The sequence below is a fragment of the Panthera tigris genome, chromosome D2 (assembly GCF_018350195.1).
Source record: "Panthera tigris isolate Pti1 chromosome D2, P.tigris_Pti1_mat1.1, whole genome shotgun sequence".
NCBI lineage: Eukaryota > Metazoa > Chordata > Mammalia > Carnivora > Felidae > Panthera > Panthera tigris.
In genome coordinates, this window is record NC_056670.1 from 63,904,259 (window position 1) to 63,920,780 (window position 16,522).

Below are 16,522 nucleotides of genomic sequence, written 5' to 3' on the forward strand. Positions count from 1 at the left end.
TCATTATAACCCATTATAAATCTTTCATAGTGGAAGGTAAGACTGACAAATGGCTAAAATCCATCCCCAAATAGGAGCTTTCTTTCTACCTAGCTGTGCTTTAAATGGCAATTCAAGTGTTGGCATTTGTCATGAAAGCTAACTGATCCAACATGTATGATTTTATTTTGTACCTTGGTCATTTTGAGAAGCAAAAGGCCGTAGTTCTCTTAGGGAATTATGGTAAACTTTGTTTTTTGTCTTTCCTCCCCCTCCCATTTAGGAGAGTAAGACCTACATGTTTGTCTCACTCACTGGCCCGCTGAGAGGATGACAATTAGCCAATGGAAGTTATCTAATGAAAAAGGTATTCAGGTCCAGGGCACCTGGGTGGCTCAATTGGTTAAGCATCTGAGTCTTGATTCGACTCAGGTCTTGATTCACTCTCACGGTTCATGAGATAAATCCCCAAGTTGGCCTCTGTGCTGACAGTGCAGAGTCTGCTTGGGACTCTCTCTCTCCCTCTCTCTCTGCCCCTCCCACCACCTTTCCAAACAAATAAATAAATATTAAAAAAAAAAGGTATTCAAATCCAATGGGAGCATCTTCTGATCCAATGCAGAGTTGCCTCTTTCTTTCTTCAAAGAGAGAGGGAACATGCCCACTACCCCTTTGCTCACATTGGGACACCGTGTCTGCCCTTCAAGATTATTTTCAAAATTCACATTAGGATCACTCTTGTTCAAACCTTTCAATTGTTTGCTTCTCCAGATACTCTCTCTAGGTCTCTGAGACTACATGGTCTGTGGACTTCATGAAAAAAGAATTCTTCCCACAGGTGTTCTGTAGATTAAAAATTAACCAACAAAAATGCTCTACAAATCCCTTCTTCTCCTGAATGACAGGAGGCCACGTAAGGAACTAATAATTAAGATGATCAAGGCAACAGCCAATGGTAGGCCTTTACCTCCAGTCCAGGCACTACAGGGGCTCAGGACTGCACATGCCTCGTGACATACCTCATAGAGGTCAATCATGATGTTTCCCTCAGGACCTCTGCTGCTCTGAACATTCTCCAAGGCCAGCGTGAAATAGACCCCACGGGTGTCTGAGATATAGAGGTTATAGGTGTCATTTTGGTTCCATTCTTGCACCGCTGCAAACACTTGATTCTCATCTGTGCTGATGACGTGCATGTCCTGAAGAAAGATACAGAGGATGAAGAGGTTCGAACATTAACATGGCATGTGTCCGAAGAGAGTGGAATCTAATGAAGACCAACAGGATAGGCACTTAGGCACTGTAGTGGAAGATAGAAATTTTCCTTGTGTATATTTGTGAACTAAGAATTGATCAGGTTAGCGTTAACCATGTATTTCCTTTGTCATTTGTGAAGTTAAGCAGTAAGGCCATGAGAAAATAGGGCAGAGAAATGCTTGGTAGCTCACTTATAATGTAATTACTTCATTAGATAAATGAAGAATACCTTCTCAAATATGTATGACTTTGGAGAATCAGTCATCTTGATATACTTGCCAGGCACAAACAAGGTACATGTTCAGAAGGCTTATGTGGGGTAAATATGAGGAAAAGTCAGAGAAAATAGACAAGCCCTGCATCTCTCAGTGTGGTTCATGGGCCACCAGCATGGGGGCATCACCTGCAAGCTTGTCGGGCACACAGAATCTCAGGCCCACCTATTGAATAAAAAATCTGCATTTAAATAAAATCTCTCACGGATTCAGAGTTCTGTTAAAGTTAGAGTTAAAGTTCATTAAAGTTTAACTGTTAACATGTGAAAGTTTGAGAAACACTGCCCAAGGCTCAGCAACTCCCAGAAGCCCATGAGGAAAACGTTCACCTGAGAACCCCAAAGCACTAGCTGTCATGTCAATGAGGGCTCAAGCATTTGGTGGTTTATCTAAACCTTTACTCTGAGAAGTTCATTGGAAAACCTTAAGTGAGAGAGGGAAAAAAGTAGACTGCTTAACTGATGACACTTTCAGACTCTGATAGTTCTGGAAGATAAAAATAAGGCAAAGATAGTATGGAGGCAGTGAGTAGATGTCCCTGGGGTGGGAATTCCAAATCCTTTCTTCCCCATTCAGAACTCCAGAGTAGCGAATATTCAGGGAGAGGCTGACATAAACCAAGGCTTGCTGTCTCCCGCGCACAAGCTCTTGGAGGCCTTTCACCCTTTGCCCAAGGCAGCAGACACTGGTATAACTCTCAAAAACCAAAAACAGAAACAAAACGAAACCAAAGCCAGAATTATATAGAAGCACAAAGACAGAAGAACAATAAGGAAATATTCTTGGCCTTTGTGCAGCTTAATACTCAAATCTTCCCAGATGGATCGTCCTCCATTCTTGAAAAGCTTCGGGAGATTGTTCAATGCTTTTTGGCAAGAATATCAGTGCTAGAAAATTCTACCTAACTTCTATCCTAAAGTTCTCCTTGTATACACTGACGTTCTTTCAATCAAACAAAGGCAATTCAGCTTGGATTCTGCTCTAATGTATAGGAACAAGTCTTTCTCCCCATTACCGGGATCACAGTGAATTCCTATGACCCCAGAAGGAAGAGATCCTCATGCAGACAGCTTCATGTTCCTTCACCCCTACTAGGTACCACATGCCATACTCCGGAGTTTGATAATGTTTTTATAAAAAGGATACAGAGTAGGAGGGCAGAAATGAATCCTTCCCATTAATTCACTGCAGGTCAATAATGCAAACTTATGTTTTGTATGGAAGTTGGCCATTGCTTATATTAGCCAAATGTCTATTTCCATTTCTTCAGCTAACTGTAGCTTGATGTTCTTTGACAAACACCCTCATTGCTCTCCGAGAAATTTCCTCCCTGTACTCAGTCTTGGCTACTTTCTTCCACCCTCAGCACCAGAAATGAGCGTGTTGAATACGCAATGTCCCTGACCACAGTGGTTGGATCAGTGATGGTATGTAACAAAAAGCCAGTAAGACAGAATTATAGAATGACTGTGGCATTATTAGAAAAAAAAAAAAATATATATATATATATGTATATACACATATATATCTCACTATTAGTTCATTCATAAGCAGTAAGAATAAATAAAATAAAAAATAAAATAAAATAAAATAAAATAAAATAAAATAAAATAAAATAAAATAAAATAAAATAAAATAAAATTCTAGATCTGATGCAGACATATCTTAGGGGCAGGAGATGAAGACAGTCCTGAAGAAAATAGGCTCAAAAGAAAGAGAGGCCACATTCTGTGAATGTCTTTGAGTCTTTGATTGTGGACAGCTAAGAAGCCTGCCCCACCTGTAAACCTTTCAGCTAGAGAGAACACTAGGGAAAAAAAAAAAAAAAGGTTAAAAGAATGGACTTTTAAGTAAAACTACTTGAGTTCAGACCCTCCCTCTGTAACTTAGCTGTGTGAACTAAACTCTGTGCCTCAGCATTTCTACCTGTAAAACAGAGATAACAGTGTGCCCTCCATGGAGTTGTAAGGATTAAATCAGTTACTAAGTGTTACACATTTATAGTGCCTGGCATGTAGCATTTGTTTCATACGGGCTAGCTATTTTCAGTGACACATGCCCTTAAATCTCTTCTGTTGATTAAGCAAGGTTGATTTGGCCTTTCTTTTCACCACAAATGTTGGAGTGTTAACCAGTATACTTAATGCAAGTGTTTTGCTTCTTTTGAATGGAGGGGATTAGGTATGGAAATTAGCTCAAAGGCCATTCAACCACTGAGGGCAAACTTTCTATGGCTCCCCATTTCCTAAATTAGGGCAAAGACCCAAATCCTTATTGTAGCATTTAGAATCCTCAAAGAACTACTCCTAATTCATGTTCATTCATCAGCAGGATGCAGTATTTTTCCTGAATTCATGTTATGATATTTAAACATAGATCTGGCCCCTACATAACTACTTCCTACCTCTGTGCCTTGGAGTGAATTTGTGCACTGGTGAACCCCTGAAGTCTGGGTCACCACAGACATCTCCTTAATAAATGCTAGGGACTAGATAGAGTACATTAACTATACTATCCCACTCAGACAAATCTTTATTTTGTAGATTCAGAACTAAAACACAGTGCCTCAAGGTCACATAGAGAACCAGTCACATAACAATAACAAATTCAAATGGCTACCTCTAGATAAGGGCCAAGATCAGTTCTCTCTCTCTATATATAATCCAATTACAGTGAAGAGACTTAAAAAATGATGTTGGTCTTAGGTATTTGAATTGAAGGATCTGACATATTTCAATGGCATCTTCCTTTTTAATTCATGCCTATATTCTCCTCTATCAGGTAAATATGCTTTTTCTACCAGAATGGCACTTTATATTGAATGCTTTTACTGAGACACAAACTTGTAGAACAAGAAGTAGCCTTTTAGATCTTCTACGAGAGTGTTTTCCCAAGTCTGTTCCATAGCATACCAGCAATGTTGGACTTTTAACAGAATTCATTTTTTTTTTAAGTGTATCTCTTTGGGAATGTTTGATCAGTGATGAATTATATAGTTTTCTTGCTCAAAGGACATCCTAGAAACTTCGACACCAGTGACCTACCATTACTCTCAAGGCAAAGAACATAGAATGAAATTTAGGTTTCTTCTTAAACTTATTTGATCATAGAGCCAAATTTTCATGAGGTATCTCTAAGGATATTTGATTCAGAGTAACATTTATTTTATTTTAAAAATGTAAAAACAAAACAAAACAAAACAAAAACCAAAACAACAAACAAACAAAAAACAGAGAAAGAAATTGATAAGCCAGTCCATGGTTCCACAGCAAGTTAGTGACCTATGTAGGTCTGGAATCCAGGCCTCCTTCTGTGAATCAAACAGTCTCTGCACCGCCCATGCCCTGGGTGCCATCGATCTCCGACCACACAGACAACGAGATCTATACTGATAATAATATTACCTTGCTTTTATAGAGTATCTGTCCTCCAAAGTGCTTGAAGCACTTTCATATGTATTGCCTCGTTTATCTCACTTGAGGGGCTCAGAATGAGCTCCAAGTAAGTTAAGGGAAGGAAACCTTCACTGTGTCTCCTGGTCTAGGGCTTTCATGCTTTTAATAGCAGCGGCAACATTAAAGTCTCCCCATCCCCCTCTCTGGTCATCATTACCATTATATTATTATTATTATTATTATTATTATTATTATTAATTTTTTTTTAACACAGTTCAGGGTAACCATAGTCTTTCAAGAGCTGATACAAAGGCAGTGGATGATTACAGAAAATTTGACATCAAAGTGCTGGTTTGTCTTGATTCCTTTGTTGCGCATGAAGCTTTGTTCCTTTCCAGCCAAGGCAGCCCTGGCTTTGATAGAAGGCCACGAAATACATGTGCCTTTCCCACAAATCACTCCACCCAAGCTGGGGCTTCTCTTTGAAGGTGTAATGGGTTGTAATGAGGCATCTCATTGCCTTAAGTAAACATCTCCTTGGACTACATAATACATTCATTTGCTGTACTGACTCCTATTTTTCTGGGGAAAAGCTAAATTAATCCTTGCATTCTACCCTCATATCTCACATCAAGCTAGTAATGGAGCTTGCTCATCTGGGATAGCAAGGGGAGGGGACAGACAGCAGATTCAGGTTCAAAGTACAAGTGGCTAGATGTCACTGGGGGCAACTGTCAACATCGATCTATGTGATGGCCATGAAGAAGCAATGCAAAGTACATGTTTCTCCTAACACTCCAGTGCCAGGTCTGATGCTCCTTTGGTTTTAAACTACCATTTCTGGGGCTCCTTGGTCCATGGTTTTTTTTCTTTTGATGGCCCTCCAGTATATCAAAATTTGTGGGGGATCTGCTATCTTATAATAGTAAACTATTCAATTATTTCAAGAGAAGAAAGGTATAAAGGATGCTAGTTTGGGAGCTCAGGGGAGTTCAGTGCTGGCCTCAGTCCTGCTGTAGACAGAATTTGGTTTGGCCCAGGCTTATTCCACTCAAAGAGTATATTCCCAGGAGCTAGAACAAGATGATTGACTCACATCTGCTGCTCCTGATTTGGTCTCAATTCCCACATGCCTCTTGAGCAAGGGCATCTCCCTGCATTGACTTTAACTCTTGTTTTTAAAGGTGTAAATCTTGCAAGCTAACTACTGCAGATGCTGATCAATCAAAGAAATAGCAATTTATTTCGGCACTTGAAGGGGGAAAAAACCCAAAACGGCTCCGTTGGACTTACTGAGGAGGCATGATCATATCCCTCCTGGGCCTTCCCAAAAGATTATCCAAGGTACTTTTAACAGCACTCAGATTTAGTTTTACATATGGACTCTCCCCATGTCTCATCCAAGGCACAACTCCAAAGTTGTAGCTTGTCCTTTTGTAAAACACGTTAAACCGAATCAAGAGCAAGGAGCAGTTAAATGTATACAAGCACAGAAATAGTTCTGGGCAGTTACCACTGTCATTAATTTCTTAGCTGCTAGAAATATTAGTAACTACTAACATGGATATTGTTCATGGAGTCAACAGGGAGATTTAATGTGTGTTATTATCCCAAATGTGTTGATGTCTCAGCCCACCTTACTCCTGTTAGGCTTAGAGCCAAAATGATGGCCCAGAAGGAGAATTCTGCCTGGAGAAGCCAGAGCAACTGCTACCATTTACTTTCCTGGAAGAAGAGATCTGCAATGACCTTGTGCTGTGTCTATCACACGATTCCCTGGCAGCTAGCTGGTGTTGGGCCACGATAGCATACTACAAAGTCATGGACAAAAACACAAGATAAAGAGTCATGAAAACTCAGTCGAAAAAAGTTCTCTATGTTCTTTGCCCAACCCAAAGGTTTCAAAACTGAGCTACAACTATATTTAAACCTACGCTTCCCCCTTCCTACGGTCATACATACCTCCCTTGCTCTAAGATCAAGGCACAATGCATTAGTTACTTCAGACCACAAATCCACAGTTTGGAGCGCCCAAGTCAGTTTGACCTCCACTAGGTGGCACTCCATATCAACACAGTTCTTCAGTGTTTCTGGAAAGAGCCCAGGGAATGTCAGCAGTTGAGGGTCTTTAACTTCTGTCATTATTTCCAAAGGAGTAACGTCTTTGGGAAAGTCCAAAAAATTTAGCTGTGCCTCAGAACTCTAAAGACAGCCAGTATCGTAAGTTCTATTGAGAGAGAAAGCAAAGGTTGGATGCCGTATAGATGTACCCCCTCTCAAAAATTAATCACAATAGAATGGGATAGAAATGTGTCACCCCGTCGTACTGACATAATATCCAAAGCATGTTTTTTGTTTTGCTAGAATACCAGTACATATTTCTTGAAAAGTAAAAGCAAATCAGTTGACAATTTATTTAGATGCTCCTATAACAAGAATTCCAGAGAGAGAGACAGAGACACACACACAGAGAGAGAGAGAGAGAAAGAGAGAGAGAGAGAGAGAGAGAGAAAGAGAGAGAGAACGTGAAAAGCAGTCATGGGGGATGAGAAGAGATAAATGAATATGAAAGACTGAAAGGTCCTTGGGAAAGGGGTGAGGTCAAGAATATGTGAATTGAAGAAAATACTAAAATGAAGAAATCCATTCAGCTCATACCTTGGGCAAAGCATATTTGGGCAGCTTCATTTGGGCAAACGCATTCCTTCGGTAGGACACGTAGTAATGCGGCCGTCCTCCTGATGTCAGCTGGATCATAAACACAAGAGTTGTAAGAAGAGCTCCTATAATAGTTCCAGGCCCTCAAACAACAGCCATGAATGGAAGGGGGTAGATGCCAACACAACAGTGTGAATGACTATGGTAGACAAGCGTGAAGAACTAGAGCTCCATTCAAAAACGACTCATACAGTCTATGTGAACTGGTCTGAGGCCCAACCTAGCCCACTGGGTGAACATAAAATTCTTGGATTTGCCCTGTAGCTCAGAAACAAGGAAACATTTTCATTTCCTTTTTATTTTTCTTCTCTTTTGCGTTTCTAACGAGAGAAGCCTTAGGGCATATTGGCTTAACGTCCATCAGCCGTCCCCAGCTATCCAGACCAAGACTATGACCACGCAAACAGGTCCCCATGCCATATCAGAAGGAAACAGCCCGGGTGAAACGGCGGCAGAGCTGGAGCCTCTCATCTCTGAGCGCTGAGTTCCGTTTGATGCTGTACCATAGATGAATGTGAGTATGTCTCACCTACAGCCGCGCTGCTGACACATTAGACGGAAAACCAGCCAGGATCATAGCCCCAAATCATTATAGATCTCTATCTTCCAGAAGAGAACTCTGAGCTACCTCCTCCAAGTCTGTCCAGCACATACAGCCCAGTGAACCCCGTGGGTGCGAGGGAGGGCAAGAAGGGGTGCGGTCTCCACCCCAACAAGAGCACTGTTTCGTGGAGTGGCAACGGCTCCACTCTCAGTCTCCCTCTCCTTTGTAGCCCCTGTTTTGTTTGTTTGTTTTTTTTTTTTTCCCAGTTTGGTTGAGATATTCACATACAAGATAGGTAACTTTAAAGTGTACAATGTGATGATTTGATAAATGCATATACTGCAAAATGATGATCACAATAAGGTTAGTTGACACCTCTATCCCCTCATTTAATTATGATATTTTGTGTGTACTGAAATCATTTAAAATCTACTGTCTTCATAACTGTCGAGTATACAATACAATATTGGTAATTATAGTCACTATGCTATACATTAGATCCTCAGAACTTATTCATCTAATAGCTGGAAATTTGTACCCTTTGACCAACGTCTCCCCACCTCCCACCCCGTAGCAAGGACCATCTAGTCTGTATTTCTATGAGTTGGTGGAGCCACTCTTAATCCATATAAATATCTGGAGTTGGAACATCAGTTGGAGTTTGCATACTCAGATTGCGTCAACAAATGCTGTGGGTGAAGGTCCATCAGACACGTACGAGAGTGACTGGCAAGTTATCTTGTCCACCATGATTGGGCCAGATCACCTCCTAATTCTAGGGATGGGCTATGTTCACAGTGCTCACAGGATCATGTTCACAGCGGTATGGGTAGAAAATACATAACGTTTTAAAGGCAGAATTGATTCTCATTGGTTAGTCACATATGTGGATTATAAATCATTATTAGAAAACAGAAAAGGTTCCTGGCAGAAACAGTGATTGAGAAATGAATTATAGATACAACTAGTACGTGTAACCATTTTAATGTCACTTGACAATTTGATGCTGAAGTTATCAGAGTACTCATTATTCATTTCCCCAACAAAGAAATGAAGTATATGTATGTGTATAATCATTTGCAAAACATTTTAAGAGTACATAGGTTGATTTTGTGCATTTTGAACATTCGCTTCCTTAAAACATGGGATTGAATATTCTGAATTATGATTTCTTGTCCAAATAAATATATTAGTGTTAAGAATGTGTCTCAATCATAGTGAAATTGTGTATATGTATATATATATATGTGTGTGTGTGTGTGTGTGTGTGTGTGTAAAAATGAATATATGTAATAAATATGTCAATATATTTAATGTATACACACACACACACACACACACACACAGAACTATTCAGCAATTGTACCTTTGTCACTCTTACCATGGGAAGCAATAAGTGAAGTCTGTCTAAACTTACCTAACAACTAAATAAATCACTGTTCAAACAAACCTAAAACTTTCCTGAAATGCTGAAAAGCAGCAAAGCATACTTGCTCCCTCTCTCTTCTAACCACTTTACCTCAAAAGGTTTCCCACTCTCTTTAGGAGAGAAAAACCCGACTGCATACATCTCCTCCACTTCTCATCCTAATCATAGTCAGAGCATGACAATAATGGCTGATTACTCTCCACCTCGCCTCTGCCTCCCACTACCTCCAGTCACCCCGCAGCTTCCTGTTGCCATCTGTTTCTCTATTTTTAAGGTAAGTATTGAGGAACAGGCTGATTGGCTGACTCTTCTGATAGGAAGAGAGTGACATATCCACTCAGTCTCACTGAAGGCAGAGGAAGGGTGAACAAAAGTGTGCATCATTCTGGAGACAACCTTCATACTCTAAGCGGTGCCTCCGTGACCACGTGTTGATAAGGTCCTCCAGACGCTGCTCAAAGGAGCTAATTAATATTCCGTGAGCATAGAAGCTTCGACACTTGGCAATGTTCCTTTTGTCAAGAAGATAATGATTTTATTTTTCTTCCTTTTTTTACCCTCAAGGGAGTGTAAGCAGGCAAAGGAGGCTGCATTAGGGACGGAAGCAGGGAAGAGGACTGTCTGAGACAATCAACAGAAATGGATCTTTCATACCTGAACAAACACATAATCATCCTGGACAATCAAAGAGTCTGGGTCAATGTAGCCTGGGAAAGGTTTATTCCTGTTGGCCTCTGTGCAGTTCTGCATTCGGCAAGTTAGGTACTGTGAATCTGAAAGAAAAAAAAAAAAAGGTAGGGGGAAGGTATACACACTGAGTATCACACTCAGAGTGGACCTTTTTTCTTTCCCTTGCTATCTCCAATTCTTGAAACAAATCTCACATTCTTTAGCTGCATTATTTTTATCATTATTATCGTTCAAAGTGGTATCATTATTATTTTACTCACTCTTTTTTTGAGAGAGCACAAATGGCAGAGAGGGGCAGAGGGAGAGAGAATCTTAAGCAGGCCTACGCTCAGTGCAGAACCTGACACAGGGTTTGATCCCACCCCCTGGGATCATGACCTGAGCCGAAATCGAGAGTCGGACACTCAACCGACTGAGCCATCCAGGCACCCCATTATTTTACTCACTTTCTGTCAACACCATCACCAGCATGCCCCCTCACCTCCACCAAACCTTGCCATCCTGGAATACTAAATCCTCATTAATTAATTTTCCTCTCCCAAACCTAAATGAAAATATTTTTAAAAACTGGCAATAATATTTATGGTTTCCTAATTATTTTTTTGCATTTGTAGGCTCTTCCTCCACACTCTGACCTTTGACCAACAAGCAGGGAAACGTGGATATAACATGCATTTACCAGCCATCTCATGCAAGAAGTTATAAACATTGTTATAAGCAGTAAAATTCCATGTCAAGACAAAGGCCTTTCTTCTAATAATTTTAAGTGAAATAGAATAGAGAGGAGTTTCCTTGGGTCCAATAGTTTGCTCTAATTCTACAGATGAGAAAACCAAGACCCTGAATCTTACCTGAGACTTGACAGCAGATGGTAAACCTATCAGTTAAATTAACTCTTCTATACATTTGCTATCTATGGCTGGAAGTGCAATGTATCAGGGTGGCTGCCTTGGTTTTTCAACCACAACTATTCTGCTCTCTCTACTAATCAGGTATCATTTCATACTTAAAACTCCTTTTGCCTCCTTGCATTTAAAATAAATTCAAATCTTCTACTACCCACCACTCCAATGTCCCCACATGTTAATCTCTTCTTCTCTCTGTGAGTCTTCTAATCTGGCTTCCTTTACATGCAGAAATTTGGCTAAACTTTCTACTACTTACGAGACTTTTCGCTTGTATTCCCTCTGCCTAAAATGCTTTTCCCCTGGTTGTTCACAAAGAAAGTTCTAGATTTCAGTCTACTATTATTTCTGAGGGTCTTCCATGATTACTCTGGATCACACACCATTTTGTTAATTCCCCCCCATGGAATTCATTTCTGTCTGTCTCTATTAGAATATAAGCTACTTGAAGATAGTGACTCCTTTTACTTGTTGTTCACTGATGTACCCTCAGGTTCTAATACTGTTCCAGGGACATATTGGCCAATGAGTAAATATTCACTAGAATGTGCCTTTTTATTGTAATATATCTTTTTCAATGAAGAAGAAAGTCATTTTACCTTTTTTTTTTCTTGATGCTTAATAAATGGATGTTTGATTTTAGGATATCAGGGATGTATAAAGAAATCCACTATTCCAAATTAAAACAAAATAAGGAGATGAAGATTTACATGAAATGGGGGTAGGCAATAGTATAGCATTGGATGCAAGGATTCACTAATGACTTCTCTCAAGGACATTTCCAGGACCATCTTTACCTATGGAAATTGGGTAAAATCTGTATTCTACAAGGAGGACCACAGGGGGGCGGCATGCATATTTGCTCCATCTGACCAAGGACATGTAATTGCTGATAAGCTCTTATGAGACTGGAGGTGAAATTTATTCACAATATTCCTTCATGCCTCTGCCATCTGTGGGGATGGGATGGCTCTGAAGTACTTTAAGCCATCTGGTTGTAGTGAAACCATCTCTGTAGATGAACTAAAGAAGGGCCATCTACTCACTCTTACCACCCTCTTCAAACATTCTTTATCATTCCATCTTAGGGCATAACTCAAGGTCTTTCTCCTTGAAGACAATTTCTGGGAGTCAGTCCTTCCCAGAATCGTCCTCTTTCCCACCATAGCACACAAAATCTTCACCTCACAGTTTCACACTCCACCAGATTCTTCCACATCTTTTAAACGACTTTTATTTTTCCAAAGGTAGCTTGGGGTCACAGCAATGGACACTGGTAACTATGAGACCGGGGCTTGAGTTCTTATTTGGTCACTTACTAGCTACATAGTTCAAAAGAAATTTCAATCTCCTGAGCCTTGCCACCCTCATCCATTAAATGTGAATGCCAATGTCAACTCTCTTGAATTTTGGCTCTAAGAATTAACTATAATAGCATATATGCTGAATGTTTTAAAACTCAAATGTGTACAGATACGAGCTGTTATCAATAATGATAACATTCCTATTTTCTCTTTTGCTACCTTTCACAATAATTGGATCAGTTTGGGGGCCTTTTAAAGGCTAGTTAAACTGAATTTGAGTACTCCAGTTATGTTTCTGTATCAGCTATGTTTCTTTTGGTGACCTGCTCGATACCCATTCCTCCCGGCCTCTTTGATGGAAAAGCCAATACTGGATCGGTTGACTTATCCTTCCTTCTGCATGACTGAGAAGTGCCCATATGCAAGGATTAATCCTCTTGGGTCTATGCCCGCAAAAGGTCTTCTGACTCCCCTTGTCATTGGTTGGTTCAGGAAAGAGCATTAAAACTGAGTTCTAGTAAATGAGAAGAGAGGGCAGTCTTGTAAGGGAGAGACCAGGAAATACAGCAGAAGACCCTGTTCTGCCTCTCTAGAATAATGTGATGCTGAGAACTGCTCTAGCCTTCTTTTTACATAGAGGAGCCAGTAAGCTTACAGTTAAGCTTACCTAATGAGTATGCAAAGAGATGAAAAGGACCTATTTCCTGATGACACTGAGTTACTGATTATACTGAACTTACAGCTGCTCTTTTTCTGCACTTCTTATGTGAGATAATGAACAAAAACAATGATTAACCAAACTAAATCAAAGATTCCTGATTAGGAGATCTTGGCCTTCAAATTACAAATACAACTTCCAATCAGAATTTCTTGGACAGTCACCTGATGAGAACTTTTGATAAATGCACAGTGCTTGTTTTCTTTGTATGGGGTCTCAGAGTTTAAAGCTTTCTTAAGACTTGAACCTCCTCTTCAAAGGTTCCTGAACAAGTATAAGACGGAAAATATAAAGATACACTTCTCATATTTATAACTCAGCTATTGAGAAACTATGAAGCTGAGGGATTTGGCAAGAAAATAAAAGAGCAGGGAAACTAACAATTGTTGAATACCAATGTTCCAGGTTCACATTTATTTCATACATTTAATCTTGATAATACTACAAAGTATAATATATCGACTATTTTTTTAGATAAAGAGAATGAAGCTCAAATACGTAATGTTTTACAGAAATAGCATTATGGGTTTCAAACTTGGCTGGCTCCAAAGCTGGTTTATTTCCACTACTCTGTATTGTGTGAAGAATGCTGGTAAGTTTGGGGCCAACTTCTGTTAATTATATTTCGTCTTTGATCTAAGTAGCAATGCATACACCCAGATACAAAAAGAAAGACAAGTAAATTTATATTTTGTGTGGAGTAATTTGGCAATAGGATCAAGATCCTTGAAAATACTCTCTTTGACCTCACATTTATTTCTGAGAATTCTAACCAAGGGAATAAGTAATGATCTATGCAAAGATTTAGGTACTTCAATTTTCATCAGTGTTGTTTATAACAAAACTAAATAGAAAAATGGTCAAACATAGAGGAATAACTTTTTAAAACCTCAGAACATGTTTGTTATTAAAATCCTGATTCTAAAGAGTATATGAAGATTTACGGAAGTGGTTAATGCATTTCATGTAATAAAAATAGGTTTCTAATTAATAATTTGTATCAATGTTTTAGTTTCTTAGTTTTAAAAAACAGACCTCGGTTATTTAAGAAGTTAACATCGGGGAGAGCTAGGTAAAGCTGTACTATCTTGGTAACTTTTCTGTTTACCTAAAACTATTCCAAAATAAGTAGGTTACCAAAATATGTGCATATCAACCCGATTTTCTGCAAGTTGTATATATAGATATCTACATATGTATGCTTACACTGGAAAAATGAATAAAGATATACATGAGACGTCAACAATAGTATACAGGTAGTGATATGAGAGAAGGAGACAACTGTGTGCAAAGCCCTGGAAAGCATGTCTCAGCCAGGAGGTGGAGGCGGCGTGTGAGATCTGTCCCACAAAAATCTGAGAAGCTTCTCTAATTCCTCTGCTTCTCCCACTCCCCATGACACATACTGAGGCAGAGCACCACGAACAATATGTGTAATGAGCCCGTCTTTGGGCTAAGAAATACCAAAGGTTCCATTGGGCGACACAAGCAAAGTCCCAGGAAGAGGCTTTGAAACCACTGCTTGCTTAGAGAGGCTCAAAGTGAAATTTGCAAGCTGAAGGGGAAATGAACAATTTTGAGCTGCCTGCCCCTGGTAAAGGGCTCCTGGTTTGTTCTCTTTCTCCTCCTAATGGAAACAGAGAGAAATTGGCTGCACTTCATAATGAGGGACCAATCACTCTTATTCCCCTTGGGGCTTACTGTAATAGCATTAAGTATGATGAACTCTTTGCATATTCAATTCTAGTGAGTGTATGATGCGATTCCATAGGAAGTATCTTGTAATTTGGCATTAATTAACGTCAATTAATGCATGCAACTGCTAGACTTTAGAATTAATTTCATTACTTTTCCCACACAGATGTTTTCCTTGCCATAGGTAATTAGGGCCCTGTGCTGCTCTTCTCAGGCATCCTCACTCTGTATAACAGCTGCCGCTTGGCATAATGCAATTCCCACTCCTGCAGAATCTGTGATGTAGACAAAGGCTGCCTTTCGAAGGCCAGGCTTTGAGCAGAGGAACAGGGCTTTAAATGCAGGTTCAAGGCCTGCTAATTTTGTAAACGTAAGCAACCACTTCACCTCTCTGCACGCTGATCTGTAAAATGGAAAACATGGGGGCCATCTTGCCAGTGGTTGTGATGCCCAAAGACTTCAGTCATGAAACGTGTTCAGTCTAGGGCTGGGCTAGACCGTGCTCCAATAACAGGAGCAGTGATTGCTACTGAAGCCCTCTGTCTTGAATCACCACTACCATCCACTGTGTCTCAACTGTAAAGTACTCCAGACATCTCTACCTGACACATCTTTCTTCATATTTGATGTTTGGTTTCAATTAAAGATTTTTTAAAGTATTTTTCAAAGCACCATGAAAAGTATTCTCCTTGTATAATTAATAGGTATTTGTGTGAGTCAGTGGGCAGTGGGCAGAAATGGAAAATAACCAGGGGTATGAAGAGGACATGAGAGTTGGCTGGGTGCCCAGCACACAGGGCCTGCCAGCCCGCAGCCATATTGCTTTGCAAATGCTTCCTCCTGTTGGGAATGATGTTCTAGGTCCTAGCTCTATCTCCAGCATGCTGCATGACTCTGAGAAGGTCACTTACCAAGCCAGGTTTCAGACTTTTTCTCTTTGTAATGAAGATTATTAGAACTTTAGAACTATAGGGCGCCTGAGTGGCTCAGTTGGTTAAGCATCCAACTTCGGCTCAGGTCATGATCTCACGGTCTGTGGGTTCCAGCCCCCCCCCCATCGGGCTCTGTGCTGACAGCTCAGAGCCTGGAGCCTGCTTCAGATTCCGTGTCTCCCTCTCTCTCTGCTCCTCCCCTGCTCCACTCTGTCTCATTCTCTCAAAAATAAACATTAAAAAGAAAAAAAAAACAGAGAACTTTAGAACTAAAAAAGGACATTAAGAATCAGACTATTACTTTAAGATCTGACAGGTCTTCACTATACTTTACCCATTGAAACCTGTCTCCTCCCACCCCTGCCTGAAGAAATGAAGCTCCGTGATGTTGCTGGTTAAGTCTACATTTTCAGGACTTCTGCTATTTCTAAACAGCACGTTCATTCCTGGCTGACACCTTTGTCCATTCAGACAGTTACTCGGGTTTGAATTTCCTTTTCCTTGCCTGTTACCCTGCCCAAATACTTGCTGGGCTTTCATCTGTGGGGTTTTGCCTGAGGCTCAGGCTGACCTCTCCTTTCCCAGAATCTCTCCAATGATAGCAGCAGCAGCATTAACCTCCAGAATTACCACAGTGACCTCTTCTCTGGGTCAGGAACCATGCTAAGTGGATCGCATGCT

At 40.2% G+C, this 16,522-nt stretch overlaps 1 protein-coding gene across 5 annotated transcripts in view; it reads right to left on the reverse strand.

Moving 5' to 3' along the window:
• Nucleotides 1–16,522, reverse strand: part of SORCS1 (sortilin related VPS10 domain containing receptor 1) — a 501,774-nt gene that overhangs the window by 115,244 nt on the left and 370,008 nt on the right. For all 5 annotated transcript variants that reach the window (XM_042960645.1, XM_042960644.1, XM_042960643.1 and 2 more), the window contains exons 7-9: nt 10,252–10,370; nt 7,565–7,654; nt 999–1,178 (exon numbers count right to left, since the gene is read on the reverse strand). In XM_042960645.1, coding sequence (XP_042816579.1) covers nt 999–1,178; nt 7,565–7,654; nt 10,252–10,370 — 389 coding nt within the window. The remainder of the gene's footprint in view (nt 1–998; nt 1,179–7,564; nt 7,655–10,251; nt 10,371–16,522) is intronic.